Below are 27,392 nucleotides of genomic sequence, written 5' to 3'. Positions count from 1 at the left end.
GTTCTCTTAAACGCCGCATAATGCTCAAATAATATACTTTATTTACCGTTTGACCTACTGGCAAGAATTCCGAGTGTACAACACCGCGATAGTCAAAGAAAACAGTCAACATGACCTTGACTTGTGATCGACTTTGACGTGGTTTTTTTTGGTTTTGGTTTAGTTGGAAGACGCCATTCCGAAGCTCGTTGACTAGTTTGCATGTCAAACTCGTAAACCCACGTCTCGTCACCAGTAACAATGCGTTTCATGAATGTTGGGTCGGTATTGACTCGTTCTAGCATGTCATCAGCGACTCTCATGCGATTGAGTTTTTGAAGAAAGTTCAGGTCTTTTGGGACTAGCCGGGCGGCAACACGTTTCATACCCAAATGATTACTTAAAATGGTACGGATCCGACTCGTGAGATACAGAAAGATAGGCGGCCATCTCTCTCAAACTTGCATGAGGATTTTCAGTCACTATTTCCTTCACTTTTCCAATGTTAACTTCAGTTGCAGACGTTGATGGCCTACCAGAGCTTTGCAAATCTTCCATCACATCTCGACCATTTTTGAACGCTTTGTACCACTTATAAGCACGTGTTTTTGATAAAGTCGATTCACCATATGCCTTCTGTAACATTTTCAGTGTCTCCGAACACGAAATTCCATTGGCGATGTAAAATTTAAGACGAACTCTTTGTTCGATGTTTTTGTCCATTATGAAATTCGCAATACACGCTAGGTATTATAAAACTATAAACAGCACTGTTTTTAATTTAAATGACGGATGCTACTCAAACTCCGCGCCAAAATAGAAAACAGTTGTACCAACCTAACAACAACAAAAAAAACAAAAATTTGAATTTGGAACCATAAACAAATCATTCATTCCCGATACTTTGTTGACTGAATGTACTTTTAACAACAACCAATTGTTTTTATCGCTATCGTAAAAAACAATAAATTCGCACTATAAATAATTTACGAAGCCATTTCTAGAGCAATTTTACAAGTCTCTAATACGTTTACGACAAAATGTGTCTAGACATGTCTAAATACCTAACCACAAATGAGATAACGAAAACTAGAATGAAATAACACATATAGTAAATTCCTCTCTGTACCTACAACAATAAATTTTCAGTAGTTCTATATCTAATTTATCGCCTTTATGCAGAATATGCAGAATATTATGTAACTAAAACAAACACGAACACGATCATCATAAATGGGTAATTAATAATTGTATGATATAACACAACAAACTACTAAAAACATTATTACAATATATGTCTAGGTCTTAAATTTTAGGACTAAAATAATTAAATTATCAAGTCTATGGCGATTTATCACTACATCTATCTAAATATATATAAATCTCGTGTCACAATGTTTGTCCTCAATGGACTCCTAAACCACTTAACCGATTATAATAAAATTCGCACACCATGTGCAGTTCGATCCAACTTGAGAGATAGAATAGTTTAAACATGTAGGTACCACGGGCGAAGCCGGGGCGGACCGCTAGTAGTTTATACAAAGTCGCTTTCTGTGTCCCTAGCTATGTCCCTTTGTATGCTTAAATCTTTAAAACTACGCAACTGATTTTGATGCGGTATTTTTTAACACATAGATTGATTCAAGAGGAAGTCTTTAATAAAACCTATGATCCTAACTTCTGAAGAATAAAATTCATACAAATATATGCCTTATTATGTCGTAAATAATCTCATAGCATTTTGTAACTAGCTTCTGGTAATTGTTAGACCTAGTACGCACATAGCACGTAGTTACTGAGAAAAATGTTAGTTCATACTCACATAATGAATTTTATCATAACTCGTTGCATACTAAATATTTATAGCAATCCATATTAATAAGATAATTTAATGAATGTGTACCTACTTGTATAAATGGTTTCTATATGTATACGACGTCTCTATGTGTATAACTTGCATTACAATGTTTACAGGAATAAATTAAATTTTTAATTAAGTATGTTAAAGTAGTTAGTTAGTTAGTTAGTTTCAATTTATCTGCGCATGTTGTAACATCACCACTGCTCGAACGGTGAAGGAAAACATCGTGAGGAAACCGACATGTCGAAGAATTAAAAAGTTCGACGACATGTGTCATTCGCCAACACGCACTTGGCCAGCGCGGTGGATTATGGCCTGTACCCTCATAGGAGGCCCGTGTCCCAGCAGTGGGAACGTATATGGGCTGATGATGATGATGATGATGATTGATGTTAAAGTAGAGAGATTCCTGCCCTAATACACGTCCTTTATCCATAAAACAGGATCAAAAAAGGGCAATAATGATGATGAATTCAATACGTAGGTAAGTGGATATAGAGCAGACTAATAACTTTCATTTAAATCGTTCAAAGACTTGAAACATTTGACCAGTATTGTCTACAAATACGGAGGTCAATGTAGCTGAGTATTGTGTAATCTTTAGCCACAGTTTAACTCAGCTCGTTTGCAAGACAAATTCAATTTTTAACGCACGGTTTAATAGCACCCAGCAGTTACTGTCTGCCAAAATAACGGTGCTAAATGTAAATAAACATGTTAGTGTTCACAAAAATCTTTCATCTTATTTAGAATGTCGAAACAGTGTAAAGGCTCATGAAATATGTTTATTTTAAATGAACTCATTCGACTGTTTGCTAACGCAATTGTTAACATTTAAATTAACGCTGTTTCTCTTTTTAATTACTTTCTTAAATTGTTTGAATATTCGAATAAAGTTATTATATTGTTGCGTGTGTAATAAATCAGTTTATTATCATTAAACTGAAAATTATTTTACACTGCGGCTACTATTTCAAAACAAAATTTGCAATTCATGTCAATTTCATAGCCATGAAGTCAATTTAAAATGGAGTGTCGTTTTTTTCTTTAAACAATTTGAATTTATAATATGATTTACAACCAATAAAACTAAATTATGATTAAAAAGACAAGAAAATAAATGCCATTCTGTCCAACGCTTACCAACCGTATTTATGATGAGCTTTAGAACGATAAAGCCTCTTTGTACGATTCTTTGAAACCTAAGACGTAAAGATTTCTTTATCACACAGCTCTAACAAAGGACCATAAAGCGAGCAAGGTAAAGGACTAAGCCATAGCCTATAGCTATCTACAGCTAAATCACGACACACTTCTATAAAACCAGTCTACTTTAATGCGAATAACGTCGCGAATCGCGTAATAGAGGAGCTATTTTAAGAGGAACACGCTCACATAATTGCATCCATGAAAAACTTGATGCAATTTCAAATTGTTAGATGAACTCTGGTGTAAGAAAAGTTAAGTAGATGTAATTTAATGCTTGTGTAAATCTGTGAGGTTTATTTATAGTTCGATAGAATATACCTAGTGTTTGTTATGCTCGCGTATGTAAGTGCGAGTTATTTTTATTCGATTATGGTTACAAAATCGCTTCTAACAAACTGCAAGATATATATTGTATGTAACTACTCCTATTTTATAACCATTCGAGTGGTTTGCGGTGAGATTGCCATACAATACGTTACGCTCAAAAAACTTTCATTTAACATTGCCGAAAGAGCGCAGAAATGATCCAACATAGCGTGTAAGTAACATAATACTTTCCACACGTGTAAAACCAAAAAGTTTTGATATACGATATTCCTTTTATCTCAAGTTTACGGGATAATAATTAATTAAACCAAGGTAAGTAGAGAACTTTAAAACGTCTTTAGAATATTGTTTAAAGAGAAGAGATTTGATTCTAAAGTATTCGACTCTTTTATCGCATAAATTTCAAACCAATCTATATACTTTTTATCCTGGGTTATCCCAGGTAGAGCCGTGACGATCTGTAGTAAAAGATTTTAATACAATCTTCCTTACAGTGCCTACAAATGATTTTAGAATCCTTTTTAGCACCGTCATCGTTTTGTTCTCGAGACGTGTTGAAAGTTGTTCATGATTGGGGTCGAGCCTGAGCCTGGTAAACAGCGTATTGTTCGAGAGGTCACGTTTGCTTGCCATGGTGTGCCGTGGTCGAGGCCTCGCGGGTACGAAAAATCGTATTCTAATAACTATCTATGTACCTATAACTAATATTGAGATTACCTTCAAACTCATGTGGAGTTTTAAAGTTTGAAAAGTTGTGATTTGGAATCGTTTTGAATTGATGATTCATTACAACTATTGAAAATTTAAATAAGATACAACTTACTATAAACTATTTTTGTTATAATCAGTTACGCTTTGCTAACATAGTTACTTATATTAATTTTTACGTTATTCATAATTGTTTTGCTACGTGTACGTGTAACAATTACCTTATCAATGGTAACACATAATATCATGACACATTTATTGAGTTTATTCGAAGTAAACAGTATTTAAGTCCATACCTTCACTACCTACAAATAACACAGCATTAGCACAAACATCTTCGCAAAAACACATTCTATGATAATCTATTATTAACCTATTTCTATAACTAGGGCATATGGTTGTATGTACTTTATAATAGATGCAATTACTTACCTTGAGGGCGCAAAAAATACAGGATGGGCCGAGGCAAGCGTGGCCGGTCAGCTCGCGAAAGCTTCGCCGGAAGATATCCAGATGCCATAACACCTGCAAGGGATTATACGGCTATAATGATTCTGCACTCATTTCATATACATTGTTAACAGTTTGGGTACAATTGAGCTTAGTCGGATTATAACTTAAAGAATGGGTGTTGTGGAATATTCTTTGGAAATAAAAATGTAAATAGGCAAAATGTAACAGGCGAAAATAACTTAAAATTTATAGGCCTAACCCAATTGAGTACCTATTAAAAAAGTGAATAAACTAAGATAAAGCATTTAAAGTTATATTAAAAAAAAAACATTTCTAATTATTCTTTGTATTTCGTAAATATCTATTCGACTTATCTATCTGGTTATAATTAAAAGAAGTTACAAACTTTTAAGTAACTTATGACATATTAATTCAAAGATCACCCACGTCCACACAAAAGAGGTATTAATTACCAATACATTAAGATAGCCAAAGTGTAGTCACAATTATCTTATGTCCATGCCATTAATTCGGTTCATTAACGAAATTTATAGCAGGTCATTGGTTCAACTTATTCACTGTTACGTATTAAATTTAGTCCCACATAATCCATATTAGCTGTGAAGTTAAATATCACGTTTTGTACCATTACTAAAGATAAAAGAAATCTCCTTTTTACCGATAATCTCACGTACAGTCAGATTTTGAATGAATGAGCCATGAGAATGTAATAATGGGAATTTAGTGCAATTTCTAAGAACATACGTATTAAGAAAGTATCTACTGAAATGACAAATGGTATGTTATTCAACAGTGAACCTACCCATGTGAACTCACTTATTGTTGTTGTAACATGTATGTATATTGATTCTATTTTGTATTTAATTAATTTATTAATTCTATATGTATTTTATTAATATTTAAAGCCCATATCCCTGGTAGAGCCATGCCGTGTTCATGTTATCATATTATAGAAGAAGAAATGCTTTTTTGACGAAAATAAAGAATTTCTTCTTTCGATAAACTTATCTTTTAATTTCAATAAGAGCTAAGTGTGTAAAACTCCAAAGTTCATTTGAATATTGATACCTATAAGTATCACAGGTGCGTTACTTCTTTAACTAATATAAATGTTGCACCATCTAAGTAACGGTTGGATTATTTAGTTACTAAAAACGAAGGCACGTTTCACGTCAGGTGCAGGCAACATATGACACTGCAAAAAATATGTAACTACCTATAAGCTACCTATAATGTATTGACAAGTTATGCATCACCCTCGGCAATCAACATTTACAGAAACACAGTTAAGTGATTGTACCTAATACAATTTTGATGACTTAAACGCAATTTATCGATATCCATAAGATAAATTCAATTAAAAATCAATCGAAGTGCCTCAATATATTATAAACTGTATCACGTATTTTATACAATAGTACTCCTACACATTTCCTGCAACACCTACACGAATGAATCCGTTCCATCAATTTTAAACCAGTTTATCTTTTTGCAAAAAAGTTTTAAAGGTTAGGTCATCTGAAGGATATGCATAAATACCGTTTGTGGTAAAAACCGAATTAATTTAAATATATATGTTAGACCAATACTAAAAACATAGATTTTCTAAAATTACTTTACATTTAACGCTGTATTTAAACAACGCGTGATAAATAATTACAAAATTATAACGAAAAACACATTCGTGTTCTAAGTAATGTTATGTGATAGATCGCAAAGTGAATGATAAAAATTAATGTAGGTTTTAGACTTTAGAATAAAACCACAACAAAACATTGATTTTATCTCTAAGCAGAAAACATTACAACAGTCATGATATGTCACAAGAATCGGACCATTTTTGTCCTGACATTGCAATACCATAAAAGAGTCATACTAAAATCCCTTTTGCTGTCCACAAACATTTTAAAGCCGTTTCTTTAAAATCTGTTAGACTTCTTTCTATTCAAAAATCAAAAAAAACAGTCTGGATAATCTGTAGATAAGTTTTCTAGCATCCCACTTACCTCAACAAGATCAATATTAGATGTAAGTACTTAAGATATTGTACGCTCTATTTATTATTGCATTCGTATCTACGTGTATTATTATTAAAATTATTCACCAAATGATCATAGTATTTGTTTCACCTGCTTGCCGATTGTTTTGGCGTCTGGTCGACAGGTGCATCCAACCCGTTTAAGCAGATGCTCCAAAGATAATCGCGATTTTTTTCATATTGTAAATAACATTAATAGGACAGTACCATATTTATGTGATAACTATACGAATAGACATTAAAATAATTAATGGTATGTGACAGTCAAAAGTTGTTAACTTTGTGGTTACTTTTGCTGGTTATAGTTACTTTTTTTGGATTTTAAGTGTGATAAATAGGACATGTTTTTAAAAAAAGTTAGGGCCGGTTTCTGATACCTTATTACTTTATATTAACACCTTTTCACGGTCAATTTCATACATTACCTTTTATTTTATCTGACGAATATTTTCATACATCTCTTGTAAGCTTAACTAACGGATAAGCTAAATAGAACAACTGGAATATTACATAGATTCCAGCTGGAATTAATACTGTTTTAAGTCGTAAGTGTAATTCAAATTCAAATTATATTTGAATTACGTTTGATAGGCAATCAGCCCCCCTAGCCAAGTGGCTTTATAATAGACTTTACAATACAATAGACTAATACAATAGACTACGAATGTATGAGATTGACGTAAGCTGTAGATACGTTTATCTAGGGGGGGGCTCTTACTGGGTAATCCCTTGATTGCCTATCAAACGCTTATACTGCAAAGGTAAGTATTATACGAATAAATTCAATAACCCATTAGGTAATATAAACAATGAACAAGATATTGCATTTAACCTCATCCGGATAACCTAGCGGAAGGATAACAGATGCGCATCCACCGGTAAAGCCTTATAGAGCACAAATCTTATTAGGTACGATATTTAGTATTGTAGTATTATATTATTATGTTTTATTATTTTATGTGTATGATCTGTGTTCTTGTATCATAGTATTAAACTGATACTGGTAAATGTTGATTTGATTTGTGTATGAGGATATATTAAATTATGCATGTGGTATATGTAGGATAATATACTCTAAGTATATTGTTTTTATTTTTTACTTACTTTAAAGGTTTATATTTATAAAGTTTATCTAAGTAATTACTGTAATAGCGTTATAGCATAGCAATTATTCGGAAGTGTGAAGAAAATTATTTTCAATTAACAGAGGAAGTTTCAGTTTCAGGTAACACGGGAAGTCCTCAATACGTATTGATTTATTTTTTGGCATATATTTAGACTTGTGTAATAAAACATATCAACAACCCGTATTGAAATTATTTCACTGTAATACATCCCGCATACATTGAAGGTGATAACAAATTGGAATTTTAAAGTAACCAAATAATACAAAAGTCCTTTAAACAAATGTTTACTCAAACTATCCTCCTCCTTTGAATCTTTTATCGGCAACAATGTCTTTATCAAAGAGCAAACAAATCCCAAAAACGTATTTAAACAATAATTTACAAGTAAAAGATGAACTTTTCCATGTGTGTGTAACTGTATTACACATAATATCTATAATGTGTGTGTGTGTGTGTGTTAACACTAGTCTTTTGATAAATGTTTAAGACTCAATAGGTATACAATAACCGTTTGATATTTGTTTGCATATCGTGATTAAAAAAGCATTTTAAAATATGGAAATATCACGGATAAATATGAAATATCACAAAGGACATAAATTTTATTTTATAGTGACACGTATTCATAACTGAATAATACATATTATAAATTGTCGGATTTCAATTCGTTAAAACTACTAAAAATTTGACGTGTCTATTGTATAGAAATATTGATGAATAATAAAATGTATATTGTACAGTCCAAAGCAAAAGCCAAATTCACCTTCAGTTTTTGAAGTAATCGGCTGCAATTAAAATTGATTTTGTTATTTTTTTTTATCCGTAACAAGTAAGGTTAAAAAGTAAATCTCCTTTCAAACATTTTTGAGCTTTTGTGCGACGAACAAAAGCTCAAACATTTTTGAGCAAAAGCTCACGGCAATCAAGCATTGGATCACTAAGAGTTTATATCTAATACTAGCAAACCGGGCTAATTCCGTTTAGCCACCATGACACACCTTTTCTTTGCTACAAAACCTCACGGAGTCACGGAGCCCGAGACCGTTCCAACGAATGCAAAACCGTGGAAATCGGTTGGTGCGTTCTGGATTTATCTGGAGTTATAGCGTCAGGAAGGAAAACCCTATTTTTATAGTATAGTAGAGATTTTTCGTTTTCCAATTCTAAAAAATGGGTATATCGTGACATTTGCCGTAACACAAGGTAAATAATTTCAAATCACGTGCACGTATGTACCATACATATAAAATGCGAGATGTTTAACGACTTGCGGCAGCTACATAACGGTAGGCTACTAGTCTTGGACCACACGATTTTAAAGCTTATACACTGAGCTTTAAAGCTCTTTTTACATTTTTTTAAAGAAAATGCTACTTATACAGTCTTCTGGTACTTTTATCTTTATTGCTGGTACACATAATTATTTATTTATGATCTTCTACTATCTACTTGATGTCACTTATTAAATTGTTAACTTTATATATGTTGCCTTAGATGGCCATTTTTTGAATTGGCACAAATTATTATTTACTACAAAAGTAAAATTATGTAACTATGTAATGTACAGATTGTAATTTTATAAAAAAAAAATATAAGAAGATAAATAATTGTAGTTTTAGATTTAAATTCGTATTTCAATTCGAAGGTATAAATTATAACTGAAAAAATATGTTTGTAATGAACACACCTACAATTTTCCTACAATATTACAATACATATTTTTTTTAGATAATATAATCGAATTTTTATTAGTAAACATTGTTCTTAGATAGTTAATCGTTTATAGTCACGATTGGCAGTTGGCATAAAATTATTATTGCATGACAGTGTACCTATAATTTAAGATTTTATTCATTTTGAATAAAAAAAATCAAAAAATCGGAATAAATAAAATATATTTTTATTGTTATTCTCATGTCAATTATGAATAAATAATTGATTCAATGCTATCAAACAAACAACATAATATAATAGCGCACCATCTAATGAATTCAATGTCTCATACCTAGTTAGAAAAAATTAAAAATTAGTAAGCATCGATATTCTTATATAACTTTATAAATTTAGTCATAGTATCACGGTTTATTAAAGACTTCAATGGTTTTCTCGCAAAAAGCAAAAGTTCTATGGGATAAAATATTACAACCATAATAATTATTTTTCCTCAGAAAACAGCAAATAGAGGGGCATATCCGTGCCATATTTACCTATAAATTGTAATTAAATTTGCATAAATCATGCGAGAATTCACACGGCTTACGCCCACGCGTTCTTAGAATTAAGTATTCAATCTTCATATTATAATAGTCAGTATGTTAGAATCATTTAAATATTTTCGACTTGATTACATACAATTATTCCTTGACACTAATATTATAAACACGAAGCTATAGAGACTAATATAAAAATAGATAATAACTTCAACAGTTCCTTCGTAAATAACCTACAAAATACATTATATCTTCCTATCCTATAATCCATTTACTTTAAATAGTAACTTTTCGTCAAAAAGCAGGTACTTTTCATATCGAAAATATGTATTTCAAAACTGCCCCATTAAATCTCTCCAAAATAGAGCAAAAAGTACTAATTAACAACAAAACAAATTACAATAACACATAAATTCATCACACTTTTTCAGTTTTTCCCGCCATAAATCTCATAATACAACTGACCGCTTATGCTGATTCGTTTCTTACACATATAGTAAATATACTAAACTGCAATTAAATCACATAAGAACAAGAGAGGGGTCAGTTTACACGTTTTTATTATACTAGGGAGTGCAGTGATGCGATTATATTAATTTGTGAGTATATTCTCGATTTGACGCTTCTTGGCTATCGTGGGAAGGGTATCGGTTTCTTTGGGAATACGTTCAATTGGTGTATAATTGTGAAATGCGTGTAGATATACTGTATTTTTGGTATGGACATTAAATTTTTTGGATGTTTACCAGACCACTAATTTAAGTGGCCGTTGATTCCTAGACATTGCTTTTAAAGATTAGTCTTTAAAAAGTCATATTTATAAGTAACTAGCCTACCGCCCGCGGCTTCGCCCGCTTTGCCTAAAACCTAATAAATCAATACATATAATAAAATTCTAGAAAAGTGGTGTCTGTACAATGAAAATATGTAAAAAAAAATTAGCAGGGGTTATTATTAAATCGATCCCAAACCCAAAACTGTAGTTAAAAAAATTTTTGTCTGTTTGTCTGTTTGTCCGTTTGTCTGTTTGTCTGTATGTTTGAACACGCTAATCTCAGAAACGGCTTATCCGATTTAGATGCGGTTTTCACTAATATATTGTGGTAATCTTCATTTAACATTTAGTGTTTATTTCATGTCAATCGGTTTATAAATAAAAAAGTTATGACCATTTAAGTACTCACGGCGAACATTTGCTAAGGCATTCTATGGTACACTATACAGTGTACGATAAAACGTAAGATCTGTTATACGCTACAGCTGTTATGTCCAAGTGATCATATCAAAAGTCCCCAAGGGTGGGGGGGTAAGCTGAGGTAGTAGGGGGGAGGGGTCAAATTAAAATTATACTTATTTCTAGGTAAATTTTATACATAAAATATCCTTTAAGTTATGTCGTATTATATTTATAAACCCCCGATGCAAAAATATGGGTGATAAGTGTTTGACCGCTATGTGTGTGTATCTGTTTGTGCCACCGTAGCTCGCTAGCAGGTAATCCGAATTAGATGATGTTTTTTGTTAGGCAGCATATTTTCCGACGCTGGTTCTTAAATAAACTGTATCAAATCGGTTCATCCATTTATTGTACCTAGGTATATAGGGGTAAAAGTGGGAATGAGAATAACTAAAGTTGTCGAATATACTTTAGTGATATATTAAATGAAAGTGAACGACCTATCAGTAAAAATAAGTCAAATTTTATCAAAATCGGTTCATCCATTTATTTGATATAGGTATAAAAGTGGTAGGTAATAAAAAAGTGAATTTTGACTCAAGTGACATATGAAATGAAAGGGCATGACGTGTAAAGTATAATTAGACATATTTAATCAAAATCGGTTCATCCATTTACTATACCTATAAATAGGTATAAATACCTATTTATAGGTGTAGTAAATGGTAGGTATAAATACCTATTTATAGGTATAGTAAATGGATGAACCGATTCGTTTCTTTCATTCCCACTTATGAGTGGGAATGAAAGAAACGAATGTTGTCAAATATACCTTAGTGATATATCAAATGAATGTGCATAACGGGTGAATTACAATTAGTAATGTTTTATCGAAATCGGTTCATCCGTTTATTACATATAGGGCACTTTAGGGGTGACAGTGGTGAGATAAATAAACCAAATGGAGCATCAAACGATAGGATATGACGTGTACATATAGCCAGGTACAATTAGATAATATTATTTACATCAAAATCGGTTCTGTCATTTACTAGGGATGGAAAGGGAAGGGTTGAAAGTCTGTGAAAGAAGAGGGGGATAGGGGAGCGAGAGGACAGCCACACCCTGGAAATTTTGAACTCTTCTCACCACATAGGCCTGGCCCTTGGCAATTTTTTTTCTTAAATATACCACTTCTTTTGCCACTGTGGTCCAAATTTATGCACGGTTACGGCCCAACTTAAAAGATGTCAAGGAGCAACAAACTTATAGATATCAATATGATGTAGGAATGTATTATGGAGGTAGAAGTAGGTCTCGCTCACTTGAAAATATTACATGAAAATAAGAAGCCGAAGTTTAAAATTAAAATAAAACCCAACGCTACGAAGGAAAAGGAATAAATAATTTTACAAATTATAATAAAAAAAAATAATTAAGTACCATAATAAAAAAAATATATATAGGTATATAAGATATATTATGATAATGATGGTATGGCAGCCCCGACGACTTTGTTTTTTTTATTATATTTATTTTTAAAGATCTTCGGGAAGTTTGTGAAATTATTTATTCCTCTTTCTATGCACTTTTCTTCGTTGCGTTGAGTTTTTTTAATTTAATTTTTATTGAACGGTCTATACGGTTTAGTTACTGCAGGCGTGAGACAGGAAAGATAAGAGCGCTAAGACAAACGTCAAAACGCAAAGGAATAGAATCCGCTATCGATAATAATTGTCATAAGCGTTGTTTTGCTAAGGATTTGTTCACCCTACCAACGACGACGACGACCACGAACAAAATTTTCATCCAGTCGCAATTTAACAAAATTGTGCAAAACACAATTAAAAATCAATTATTAAAATTTCCAGTCGTTCTGGTGATTGGAATTTTTATTTTTGAGATCAACGATGAATGAAAAAATAGATTTTTCGTAGAAACAGTGGCTCCTAGAAAAAATGTATGTGAAGTTTTTTAAAGATAATTTTATAATCTACAATTTTGGTAAAAGTTAAGGAGGAAACGATTAACTTGCCGTCTCGGCGAAAATCGCAAGAAACCTATTTTTCTATTAATAGTCTTCGAATTTTTTTTTTTTCTTTTTGAGTCCCGGTATGACGGGAAATTTTAACATATTATTTTGAACCAATTTTGTCAGGATGAAAATTTTGGTCTTGGTCGTCGTCGTCGTTGGTAGTGTGACCGAACCATTACTAAAATATCATGAGCTTATGTCAAAAATTATCGATGGCAGTTTCTATTCCTTAGCGTTATTCTATTCTCTGACATTAGTCTCGGCCTGCTACTAATTTTTGTCATAAACTCATGATATTTTAGTAATGACGGCGATGACTACGACCAAAATTGTCCTCCAGACAAAATTAGTTCAAAATAAAATATTAAAATTTCCCGTCATACTGGTATTCGGAAAGAAAAACAATTCGAGGACAATTAATATAAAAATTGGTACCTTTTACCAAAATTGTAGATCATAATATTATCTACAAAAACTTCAAATACATTTTTTTTCTAGGAGCCACCGTTTCTACGAAAAATCTATTTTTTCATTCATTGATCTCAAAAAAAAATTCCAAGCACCAGAACGACAGGTAATTTTAATTTTTTATTCTAATTGTGTTTTGCACAATTTTATTAAATTGCGACTGGATGAAAATTTTGTTCGTGGTCGTCGTCGTCGTTGGTAGGGTGAACAAATCCTTAGCAAAACATACGCTTATGTCAATTAGTATCTATCGATAGCGGATTCTATTCCTTTACGTTTTGACGTTTGTCTCGGCACTCAGTTGCTGCACAATATATTGTCAAAAGCATCCATACAAGGAAGGAAGGTAAATAAATTTGCTCCTCTCCCTCCTGGTGCCTAAAAAATAATATGACATAATTTAAAATAAATTTTACGTAGAAAATTAATTAGGCATTTATTTTTTTATTTTTTAGATCAGTTTAGTATTTAAATTTTACTAACAGTTCTTTTTAACCGACTTCAAAAAAAAGGAGGAGGTTATCAATTCGGCCGGTATATTTTTTTTTTTTTTTTATGTATGTACACCGATTACTCCGAGGTTTCTGAACCGATTTACGTGATTCTTTTTTTGTTCGATGCGGGATGGTGTCGAATTGGTCCCATAAAAATTTTATTCGGATAGGCCCAGTAGTTTTTATTTTATGAGCATTTTTGTCTGTAGGTATTTGTAAATTTTGCAAGTGCAAGTTTGAAGTCGGTTGTTTTTAACGCAGTTATCACTTGTAATTATTTATGTTAGGACGTGTTTATTCAATAAAAGTTAAGTAGTAGGTAACTACTATGCAGTCACTATTCCACGCGGACGAAGTCGCGGGCACAGCTAGTTATATACTAAAATCTTCTCTTGAATCACTCTATCTATTAAAAAAAACCGCATCAAAATCCGTTGCGTAGTTTTAAAGATTTAAGCATACAAAGGGACATAGGGACAGAGAAAGCGACTTTGTTTTATACTGTGTATTTAGAAGTAATATAGAAAAATCAAAACAAATCGACCCGGTGATGTTTGATTATCTTTATATCAAAACCACAACATTCATAAACGGAAACTGATTTAAATCATAATATGGATAGTTCACTTCCCCTACGGAAGTGCCCAATATGTTTTGCATTTTGTGACGATTCAATGGTTTAATACACAATCCTATTATCAATTTTTTTTTATATAAACTATATTATATTGTATACAAATTAAAATATATTTTATAAACAAAGCGCATACCCTTTAAGGATTTTACTACATACATACATAGTTGCACTAAAAATGTATTATATTTTAAATGGGTATGTTTAGTGCCTACGCTTAAGTTTGCTAAAATTTCATAATTATTCCTACCAATCTCTACATAAAAGTAAATGGTAAAATAACGACATCCGTTGGTTTCCCTCTACTGGATTGGACCACAGGTTGCCTTTGTTGAACACATGATTCAAACTGGTGAAAAATAATCACGCTCTAGTTATTCCAAACCAGCATTCAATATCAAGACATTGAATGTGAAGCTATTTACATTCAATTACATATACTAATTGCACGTGTTCACGACCGTCTTACATTCTAATCACTTATGATCTTTATTTACAGGGCATAAAGTCGAAAATAGTTTTACGTTTAGCCGGTAATGTACCTACACCGTGACAGTCACGCTTGAAAACACAAGAAATCAAAAGCTGGTAACATATGAGACTTAGAACTACTAATGGTTTTGTCTAACTGTAAAGTTCAGTCAACGTCTTGTTTAATAACAATTAGCTGCTTGCTGGACTGTGACTAAAGAGTGCTAACTAATACGATAGTAGAGTTGTAGAAAAAAGATTTTAATTGTTATAAAAGCGTGGATTCAATTTCTTATACGTGCAATAGAGCCGCATGTAATTGGTTATTATGTTGCAAAATGGAGTCATTCATTATATTTTGCACCAAATTTAGGAACACTTTACTGTAGTAGCAATTTGGTACAAATAAGAAAAGTTTTAAAGCCCCAGTTAGTAATTACAAACTTGTTATACACGTTTCGTCATAATTTCCTAAAGAGCTGCATTTTAAAATAAGTGGGTACAGGATATGAAGACAAAATCTCAAGAAACAATATATACATTAAACATACTTGTAAAAGAATCATACAAAATATACAAAATGCTGTTAAGTTTGAAACAAAGGTACGCCGGCAATAGCGTCTGTACTTGGTAATCGTTGAAATCAATTTAGGGCTTTTCCCACGGTTTTAATTAGTAGACAAATGAATGAGTGAAAAATGATACGACTGTTTGATGATTAAAAGTGATTAACATAAGATTTTATATTTTCATGTAAATATTGGTTATGAAACGTGCCTTCAATGATCTTTAATAAAATGGCTTGCATTAATAATTCTGAAGAAAGTATGGAGTTGTATTCCTTCATATTAATAATACACATCACAAGTACGTATACTATACATATAAAGGAAGACTAAAATTACAGGAAGAGACTATTTATTTTGCCATTTGTACGCACCCTACGGAGACACGAGCTTTTGTGCAACTTTGATTATTATTTTAAAAGGATATGATTAGTTTGATATAATTATTATTATGCATATATAATTTTATATAAACGCATATTAAACGTCCAAAAGGACGATTTGTCATATTTTGATCAATAAAAGAAAATCACAGTGATTAAGCTAGAGGTACAAAAATCCCATTACAAAATGCACGTGTTACTTAAAAATTTTCATTAGCCCAATTAAATATACTCAACATAACACGCGTGAACTGAAAGCCTCTAAATTCATAATTACGCCTATCTATTTCGTGTTGGTCTATAATTCAAACAAATCAAAAGTCGGGTGAAAGAGGCGAACGGCCGAAACCGGTTCTGCTGTGGTCACGTTCTCAGAACTGTTTTATCTTAGCTAATATACTTTTTACTCACATCAAATACACTAGACTCTGCTATTAAATAATGATGGAATACAAAAGGCTCGAAGGACTAATGATTTTCACGCAGCATGCTAATATGAATTATGAACCTTAAAATAATTACTTTTAAATAATAATTAGAATGTTGTTCTGATTATAATCAACAAATAGGTATATGTTAATGTTAAGTACATGGACGTATAAAAAAAGATTCTTTTTTTATACGTCCATGGTTAAGTAATTATAACAAATGACGCAAGATCGTGTATTAAATTTTGAATAATTATGAGTAAGAAAACTAATTTATAAATATTTTGATGGTCAAATTAATAATATGAGATGGAACAAATTATCTGCGTTTTAATTAAAACCTATTAATCTTCTTGTTTTTATGAGATGAATAGGAATAGGCTTCAAAGATATTGTATAATATAATTGCATGTTTCCCGCCAAATTAGGTACGCGTGACTGGGACCCTTAAACCTTACATTTTGATATTATCTATGCCTAGAGCCAAACTTGTTAGAGAAATCTTTTGTGAAGTGTAAAACATTATATTAACATTGGTTTTATTTAATCTTTAAGAGTAAGATACAGGGATTAAGTTAGTTGTTTAGTTGAGTTGAGTTGAGAGTTTAAGTTAGTTGAGTAACCGTGTACGTTAAGGCCGTGTACGCGGTCCGTGCGCTGTTTGGCTCAAATATGTGATTTTTCAAACCAGATTGTCCATCAACCACTTATCTTACAAACATATGAATTACTAATAATTTTAGGAAATTTTATTGTCTATATAGTTAGTTAAGAGTTTATTTCAATTAATACAGTATTTGTGAATACCATGAAGATAACTGAGCCGATGATTACTTGATTTCACTTTTAGTGTCAATTTCGAAGCTAAAAATATCTGAAATTGCTGACAGATCTAACACACATTTTTTTTTAACTAACTGCAAAAATCCTTATTAAAATAGTTAGTTAAAAGATTTTTTTATTTTGGACTCCTAACTTACGAAATTAAAATCCGAACAATGTGAATTTTTTTAGAAATTATAGTCGACAAAATGATTATTTTCACCAAGATATTTGACTTAGTTGAATATAATTTATATATATTGCAATAAAAGAACGTCTTACTTATAAGATAAAATTTAAAAAATCAACTAAGGTACCTCTATTATTTTTCTACAATTTTTTTTAAAGTACTATAAAACACTGCGCGCGACCCGAATAAAATCAGTCGGCAGCGAGCCTTTCCAGAGAGAGGACATGTTGCTCGGCGCTCTCCTGTGGACCTATGCTGTTCATAGTAAAAGGATAGCGCAAGCCGCGATCTATCGTAATAGATCGCGGAGATTTCGACTTGCGTTAAATTGAATAAGCCCTCTTAACGATTAATTACGTTTCGTGTAATCATTACGTACATAATATGACACTGTTACTAGATATCTTATATAATCCTGGGAATATGATAAATCCGATGCCGGATATTGCTTGATGTAAAGATGTCTATTGCGTTTACACAAGGTCTAATTGAGATGGAGTATTTGTACATCATATAATATGGTATGTATTATGGCTTTACTATTCTGTTATATTCTTCAGGTCTGCAATTTTTTTATAGATTGAGCTATTGTTGTATGAATTATACAAGCACTGTCATAATTCCTACAAGTTGATGCCTAAAAAGCCCCAAACTTTTTCGATAAACGAATTTGCTGTAATTAACAGCCTAATAAATCGTCTTTAACCTATAAAGATTTACGCATCATTTTTTTTTTTTTTTTTTTTTTTTTTTATTGTATAATAGGGGAGCGCTTGGCCACAATCTCGCCTGATGGTAAGCTGAGATGTGGCCTAAGATGGAGCGCGCTTCCCTAAAATGTACCTGTTCACTCTCCTCTTGAAGACCTCCAAATTGTACTCGTCGGGGAACACAGATTCAGGAAGCATGTTCCAGTCCCTAGCGGTTCGAATAAAGAATGACGATCCGAACCGCTTTGTCCGGGTACATGGAACGTCAACCATGTGGCGATGCCTGGAATCTGTGCGCCTCGACGAACGATGGAAAAATGGGGATGGCGGAATTAGGTCGTGCAATTCCGCAGCGCACTCTCCAAAGTGTATCCGGTAAAAAACCGATAAACTTGCCACTCTGCGGCGGTGGGCGAGGCTCTGGAGTTTTTTGCCTACTAGCTCATCGTCGTTTATTAGCCTCTTGGCACGCCTCTCTATCGCCTCAAGTGTCTCCAGCTGGTATTTGGCAGATCCATCCCAGAGGTGAGAGCAGTATTCCATGCACGAACGGACCTGTGCTTGATAGAGGTTGAGCAACTGTCCCGGGCTGAAATACTGCCTCACCTTTGCCAGTATACCAAGCTTTTTTGAGGCTACTTGGGCTTTTGATTCGATGTATGAACCAAAGTTGAGAGTAGGCGTTAAGGTGATACCAAGAAGCTCGAGGTGGTCAGTTATCGGTACGGATACACTTTGGAAGGACGGAGTTAGGTTGAATGGACTCCGTTTAGCGGTGAATAGACACGCCTGGGTCTTGGTCGCATTGAACTTGACCAGATTGGCCTCGCCCCATTCGGAGACTGCCTGTAAGGACAAGTTCATGCGTTCGACCATCGCCTCTCGTAGAGACTGGATTTGTGCCGTACTGGCTCGCGCGCTGGATGCGTATCTCTCCACAACGGTGCTATCGTCTGCGTACCCATAGATACCGGGTTTCAGCAGATCGTTAATGTGTAGCAGGAATAGTGTTGCGGAGAGAACTGATCCCTGAGGGACCCCGGCATTAATAGCCAATTGGTCGGACGAGCAACCGTCGACGACTACTCGAATCGACCGGTCTCTCAAGAAATCTGAGATCCATGCGCAAAAACCAGTAGGCAGACCGTACGATGGAAGCTTGCCGATAAGACTATCATGCCAGACCCTATCGAAGGCCTTCGAGATATCGAGGGAGACTGCGAGTGCCTCACCATGATTCTCGATGGCCTCACTCCAGATATAGGTGGCACACGCTAGAAGATCCCCAGTGGACCGATTTCGGCGAAATCCGTATTGGCGGTCACTGAGTAGATCGTTCGCTTCTAGGTGTGCCATTAGCCTGCTGTTCAGTACACGCTCCATAGTCTTGCAGAGTATGGACGTGACTGAAATTGGCCTATAATTGGAGGGGTCGGCACGACTGCCTTTTTTGGGCACAGGCTGCACGTTGGCAAGTTTCCATGATTTCGGTACTTTTCCAGTCATCATCGAAAGGCGAAAGAGGCGTGTCAAGACAGGAGCGAGCTCAGGCGCACAGGTTTTAAGCACTATGGCTGGTATTCCATCAGGGCCACTAGCTTTGTTCACGTCAAGATTTCGCAGCGTTTTCAGAACCTCAGTCTGACGGATGCGAATTTCTGGCATGCTCACCTCGCATCCAGGTAGACTGGGAGGTTTGGCGCTTGCGGGATCCAGACGTGAATTTTCTGCGAACAGAGTAGCTAGTAGGTTTGCTTTCTCCGTGGCAGTGTGAGCTAGCGACCCATCTGGTTTCAGCAGTGGAGGAAGTGAGGGGCGGCAGAAATTCGATTCAACCGACTTTGCCAGGGACCAAAACGCTTTGCTACCAGAAGGGTAAGAAGCCAGTTTGTTCCCTATACGGCTGACGTGGTCAAATCGTGCTTTCCGTAGAGCCTTTTTGCAGGACTTGGCGGCCCGGTTGAAGGCTTTCTTCTTCTCAGATACGTCCTTGGCCTTGCGGTGTCGAGCATCAGCCCAGGCTAGATATGCCTCATGTTTAAACGCTTCAGCGCGTCTACATTCAGCTCTGAACCAGGGTTGAGCTTTGCTGGACGTGGCTACATCGGAGAATGGAATGTAGTATTCCATTCCCTGCCGCAGCACATCAGTCACAGCATCCGCACAGGTTGAAGGGTCTTCAGAAGAAAAGCAAACAGGCCGCCAGGGATAAGATGCAAAGAAAGAACGCATCTCGTCCCAATCTGCTGACTTGTATCGCCACACGCGCCGCGAGCCCCTGGGACTGGGGTCGGGCGGCGAGTAGACAGATACAGATTTCACCAGACAGTGGTCGGAGCTGCCAAGCGGCGATGAAATCGCTACCGAGTAACGGTCTGGATCGGTTGTCAGCAGAAGATCCAAGCAATTGGCTGTATGGCTCTCAACATCAGGAACCCGCGTCGCTCCTTGAACCAGCTGGGTGAGATTTAACGCTATAGCGAGTTTACGCGTCTCTCTCCCAGCGAGGTCAGTGCACTGGTATGGGTATAGCCACTCCTGGTGGTGGGCATTAAAATCCCCCAGAAGCACTAGCTGAGCGGAAGGGTATTTGTGTTGAGCAGCATCCGCCGCCTCACTTAGGTACTCTGTGAGCCTGATCGTCTCCTGGTCTCCGCTGTGCGCTCGGTAGACACAAGCATAGATGAGTTTCTCTAGGCCTGTGTCCACCAGCATCCAAAGTACAGAGAAATGGGGGTCTTCAAGGTAACGGAGACGCCGACAGCAGATGTCGTCACGTACGTACGCGCACACACCTGACCGAGCTTTAAAGTTATGCTCCAGGGTGTAGCCGGGATACGATAGGTACGCCTGATCAGACGGACATCTAATCTGCGTCTCCGTGAGGAACAAGATACAAGGCTTGCTAGTCTCTAGATGGAAGGTTGGAGTGTAGACCTCTGATGTTAGTGAGGTCTACTTTCAGCGAGAGGGAGTGCTGCCGCTGTACAACGTTTTTCTTGTACCTTGTCTTTTTCATTATTTTAATGGAGAGTGAAGTAGGTGTGAAGACGGCAGTGAATCGAGGCGCTATACTTCTAGACCTGAGACGCACATTCAGAAGCTACACTTATGGGGACTAGTCTGGAGACTGCGGGGACGCCCGAGCCCCCCCAAGGATGTCCATAGGGCCCTCTCGTCCGGTCGCCAACCGGCACTATGGCGCATCTTGGGATTTTTCGCTAGTTGGCGGGGCAGCCTTTCACATGTGGCTAGCACGCTACTTGGGCCCCCTACTGACTAGCGGTCGGCCAGCGGTGAACCGTGCCTCGGATCCCGCTACCCTCCATGACTAGTCCCCAGGCGCAACAACGTAAGTGTGCATCAAATCGTCGAGGTTGTATAGGCGCAACTGATTCGACCCGTCTTCATTGGGGTCCACTACCCGAAACGAGCCCTAAACTTAAAGAGCCTTCACAAAGATGCCTACAACGCATCCCTATAATTGGGGGGACCGGCCAACCGTGGCTACCTGACCATGTACCTGTATTCGAAATCCCGGTCTACAATTACATACAAACAACTACAGCAAAATATTATTATTCATTTACATCTGTCTCTGTTTAACGCATTGAAAATGTAGTGCCCTCTCTTTCCTTGATCGTTGATGTCTTTTGATCGCATGATGACCCTTTTTAGGAGAGTTGGAGTAGAGTGCGTTTTTTGTGAAATTTAACCGAATTTATATTTTAATCTGTGGATATTCTTGAAATATAGTTAAAAAGTTAGTATACATAATATATGGTTAAGATGTTATAAAGTTAAATAGTGTTAATGTTATATATTTTCTTTTGTAGAGCCTTCTCGTATGCATCAATTAAGGTTTCTACTATAGTTATTTTGGTATAATAATATATTAATAAGAAGGATATCAGAAACAAAATGATTTCGTTATTTCAAATGAAACAAAAGCCAGGAAGGTTCGGGAGGGGAAGAAAATCTGGATTCAAAAGCCTTCGAGGACCGGTTCGGTCCGAGCCAAACTAGCCAACGCTGTGTTTTAAATTTACTTTTAAATAAGTTTTTAAAACTTGCTCTATATACAATTATAACAGTAACTGCTTTAAAGTACTAAGTTCATAACATTAAGCCTTGTTAGGGCAATTCAATCTTTGTTTTCCGCCAAATATTTTCCTATTTTTGAGAAATTTGAAATAAATTATAAATTGATTGTCTCTGCTATTATTCGATAGTTTAATTACTTCTAAATAAGAATTTTTCATTCATGAATCGTTCATTAATCATTAAAAAACAATTAAAAACATACCTTCGCGCTATGATAGAGAGCACTGTTCCGATTCACTTTCGCCTTTGTCATTATGAATCCTTATCACCACACATTAAGTCACAACACTAACATGTTGATGAAAATTCATATATTACTGGGAAAACGCACTACAGCCGTGTTTACAAAGTGAATCTACGTGGGAGTGTGATGCGCGTACGCTATCGCGACGCTAGCGCCGCGCGGCGGAATATCGAACTAATGTTTTCCATGGTTCGAATGCGGTCGAACTTCGAAGGCTTTTGAGCGGCCATTTTGTGTAAGCCCATGGCTATGCCCATGGGATGAAGATTGGGCGCGAAGTTGTTTCGTAGCATGAATGTTAAAAAAAATATACTGGCTAAAAATGATATTTAGATTCGTAATTTGTCCGTATATGTAGACGTGATCTACAAACTATACATTAACATTTATTAATAAATATGATTTAAGCAATTAAACTACAGTTGATAATATAAAATTATCAATTAAAATGTACCATATACGAGTTACGACTAGGTATAGGTAAATAGGTAGTGTGGGATTTCTTTTTCCGTGTAAAATTCGTCATTGTTAGCAAACAATGACGACGAATTGAACTCAATAGTATTGATAAGGCACATCCTTGTATGCAAAGAAAAAATACAACTAAAACATTTTTTGTACCTTAATGGCAGGTGGTGAATAAAAACTTTTGTCGGTGATCTTGCGAGGGGAGATCCTGGCTTTGCAGGCGAAAAGATGGTAAAAAAGATATCAAGTTATATTGCACCTTGCGATTTCGTGATAGCTCTTTTGTTAAATTAATTTATATTTAAAATGATTTACATCTTCATTTATATCTTATTTACTTCAGAGCATCTAAATCATTTGATAAATAAGAATAATATGTATATGTAGTAGAAAATTATGTAAATTTTCAAGTCGTCGAAATTGTTAATTCTAAAAGAATACGCGACTAATCAAGAACCTTCATCGGTTTTGAGAACACGAGATAAAAATATATTGCCCTTGCTCTACAAATATTGTATTCGTTAGTTAATTTATAAACAAACAACTCCGAAATAAAATTCAGGCAACTCAAAGTAATAACAACTACTAGATAAAATCGCAAACATTCTTGCTAAAAGAAATTCTATAACCATTTTATCACTATATAGATAACAAAAGATGTCTTTATTCACTGAAATATAACATAAAGTATATTTTATAACAGTTTTTTAAGTAGTTATACCAAAATTGCTTTTCTTATTAGCCTATTAACATCAAAAGGGACATCAACATAGTCTCTATTTAAATTTACTAGGCCTACTATTTTGGTCAAGCCACTATCCAAACAAACACGTACGTCAAAACCAGTTTTAATACCTTTCCCGCCAACTGAAAAGTTCCACCAAGGAACAACCAACGAAAAATAAGGTATTACCAGTTTTTACCCGACTTCTTAAGGTAGAGTTTTGATTATCATACTTTCATGTTTAATTTATAGTAAGCCGTAGTAAAACCAAACCAGTTTTTGGGATAAATAGTGTAAGTTGGGCCCAAATAGACCCGTTAGAAAGTCTCCTCATGTGATCTTAGTTTATGTATCTACATGTCAACAACCAACCTTTTTTTTAATTTAGTTGATATCGTTTTCATATAATTGGAAGAGATCTCTATGACGTCACAGAAAGTGAATTAGTTTTTGTAAGTAACTATTTTATTTTTAGAAAAGCTTATTGCAAGAAATTGATTTCAAATAATGAAATTCAATTAAAATTTAATGTAAATTTAGTCTTGATATAAATATGGTTAATTATCGATATATTTTTAAAGTCCCTAAAATTGATATAAAATAATAGATTTATTCGGTATAGAGATGTATAGAGTTCATATTTTTACCTATGTATGAGATTAATATCGCAGAAGCAGAACAAGGAAGCCAGACATAATATTATGCAAATAAACTTGAATGCATATATTGTATCTGTATGTAACATTGTATATTCATACAAAGTTTATAAAGATGCTGAAATAATAACGCCTACGACTTTTTAACGCAACGTTTCCACTCAACTCACTTCAACATTTCCTTTTCAACGTTTCCAGCTAAACAAAATTTACAGGCGCAAAATTTTACACACATGATCACATTACATTATTATGGACCTAAAATACAGGTTGGACTAATCCTATCTGTAAGTTTATAGTAATATTAAATCTCTAAGTATTAAATAGATACATTTGTTAGGAATAATTTCTTCCCTTAAAGTGTTCATCATTCAACGACATAGTGGAATTTTGTTTTAGTAAACATTACATCCTCAATAAGGCTCCATCCATTGTTCTCTTACTACAACAACTTCTGTTTAACTTTGACATGATCAGAGACTGCTATATTCCCACGTTTATTTCACAACTGTTATCATCATTCACTTGTTAAATAAAAAAAAACTTAATTAAATTTTATACAGGAAGAGGCTTTTGCTGATTGCATAAAGCATTAGGAAATATGTTTATATACCATTACTTATTAGAGAGAAATATACTTTATTTGAGTACGACTGCAATTTCCAGAAAAGACTGTAAAATGATCATCCTGTTGATGTTTATTTCGAGTTAAATAATTCTTACAATAAAATGGAAGCTATGCAGATATATTAGATCTCCATCAGAATTTAGCACTCATTTCATTCATGAATCCTGTAATCATTTCTACGTGTTTATAATCAATTAAATCAGTTAATAATATGTCTCTCGCACACGTAACGATGGGTTACAAATGCACATAAAACATAAACTGCGAAATCCAGTCTAGACATTTGATAAAAACTGGAATAAATGATTATCTAACACGCGAACAATAATTTATGGGTACTCTTTGTTGAACCATAGCATTTTAGAAATGAATGATCGGATGCGTTAGTGAAAATTAGCATTAATAAATACATAGGTGCTTAGTGTTTATTCGGTTTTTAATTTTAAATTGCTAATACAGTGCTAATGTACGTGACTTAGCTCTACATTATTATTTTATTACGAACAATATTAATCGTTTTTCATAACGAAAATGTAGTCTATATTACTCTATCTGTAAACGAAGCTGACGGACACTTTTTAACAAGCAGTAAAAAACACTACAATCAATAAGTCTTATGAAATATCAACCCTTTAATTTTGTTTTATTTGTATTACTTTAAGAATACAGATCTTTCATAAGTTTATGTATAATTGAATTGTATTATTAAATAGGAAGTTATAACCCGGAAGGAATTCTATGATGCGGGACTGGCCTATATTTCTCACGATGCTCACTTGCATCTCGAAAGACGCAACCCATCCATGGAGACCAACGGGACCCTCAGGTTTTATATAACGGAATAAAAATAAAATAAATAAATTAAAAATACTCTTAGTTAGATATAGAAGACTTTTAGGTCAAAAAGTAGACGTTATTTTGGCGCTAAATGCTACTTGGTTATTAAATTGATTTGATGAGTTTTGAATATTATTCGATACATTTCTTCGATAAGAAAGTAATTTATATTCTCTTAGAACTATTTCTAAGAGAATATAAATTACTTTCTTATCGAAGAAATGTATCGAATATATATATATATATCGAAGATACTATTATCTATTAGACTAGACAACAAAGAAAGACTGATTGAGTGAAGATGTTTAAATTTTCTATGTCGATTTTTATAATTAGTTACGAATGCACTTTGTCTCCATAAATCAATCGATCAAAACCAAAGTGATACCTAGTTACAAATCAAAATACATATAAAAAGAGGACACTTTCGTTATTTATGCGTTCACACACTTAATAAACAAGCTATCAACGATAGGTTTTAATTGCACGAAGCATTTGCATATCACTTCTTTAATTAGTTTGTAACTTTTAGAAATTAAAGACTTTTTAACGGATTTTAAACGCGATTTAATCATTATATTATTTTCCCGACGTTTCGAACACTTTACAGCGAGCGTGGTCACGGGGAGACTGTGATAATTAGACATCGGATTATATGCATTTGCATATTTGCATATGCAAATGCATAAAACTCTCTAATTACGGCGTTAGTGCATATTTTAGCCTTTTTCCCCAATCGTGCATATTTCGTTAAGTAGCGGGAGTTTTGATTGGTCGACTAACCTTTATTAGCCAATCAGAACAATCAGCGAGTAAACAAACCCTATTTTGGCATGGTAAAATGGCAAAAAAATACAAAATGGGCTCCATTTTAAGTTAATTTTGAGCCATTCAAAATAGGGCTAGATTACTCTTTTGGGGCTAAAAACTTAAAACACGGGTTGAATTCCAAAAAAGGGATAGATTTAGCCCGGAAAGGTCTAAGGTGGCAACTCTGGGCTCGCGGGTGACAAACGTCACAAATTTGCGCTCGAAAATTTGGTAAAAATGCTTAATTGTGTTTTGGCACAAAAACTATACTTAATTTCAAGAAAATTTCAGATTTTATACAATCTTTGATTAAAATATATAAAAATAATAAAGGTTTTTTGATTTTGTATTGTGCATATTTTAGGCATATCAGTCGTTTTTAGTGCATATTTCGGCCTTTTTTAGTGCATATTTGCATGCATATTTTGGCATTTTGTTAGTGCATATAATCCGATGTCTAGTGATAATATAATGATTAAATCGCGTTTAAAATCCGTTAAAAAGTCTTTAATTTCTAAATGTATAATACTCGCGTAAAATCAAACCCTAGAAAATACTATTAGTTTGTAACTGTTTTTATCCGTGAGACAGCATCATAGGGCAGGCG

General features: G+C 34.2%; 1 protein-coding gene across 2 annotated transcripts in view; it reads right to left on the bottom strand.

Annotated features, from left to right (window-relative positions):
- LOC123693474 overlaps positions 1-27,392 on the bottom strand; it is an 83,001-nt gene that overhangs the window by 20,827 nt on the left and 34,782 nt on the right. Inside the window, exons 1-2 of one of the 2 annotated variants that reach the window (XM_045638610.1) lie at positions 22,621-22,786; positions 4,520-4,612 (exon numbers count right to left, since the gene is read on the bottom strand). In XM_045638610.1, the coding sequence (XP_045494566.1) occupies positions 4,520-4,612; positions 22,621-22,671 (144 nt within the window). In that variant the 5' untranslated portion in view covers positions 22,672-22,786. Of the gene's footprint in view, positions 1-4,519; positions 4,613-22,620; positions 22,787-27,392 lie in introns of those variants that run through there. The other variant, XM_045638606.1, reaches the window with a different exon arrangement.

Source organism: Colias croceus, chromosome 7 (assembly GCF_905220415.1).
Source record: "Colias croceus chromosome 7, ilColCroc2.1".
NCBI classification, from domain to species: domain Eukaryota; kingdom Metazoa; phylum Arthropoda; class Insecta; order Lepidoptera; family Pieridae; genus Colias; species Colias croceus.
The sequence above is the reverse complement of the archived record's forward strand: the minus strand, read 5'-3'. Positions and strand labels throughout refer to the sequence as shown.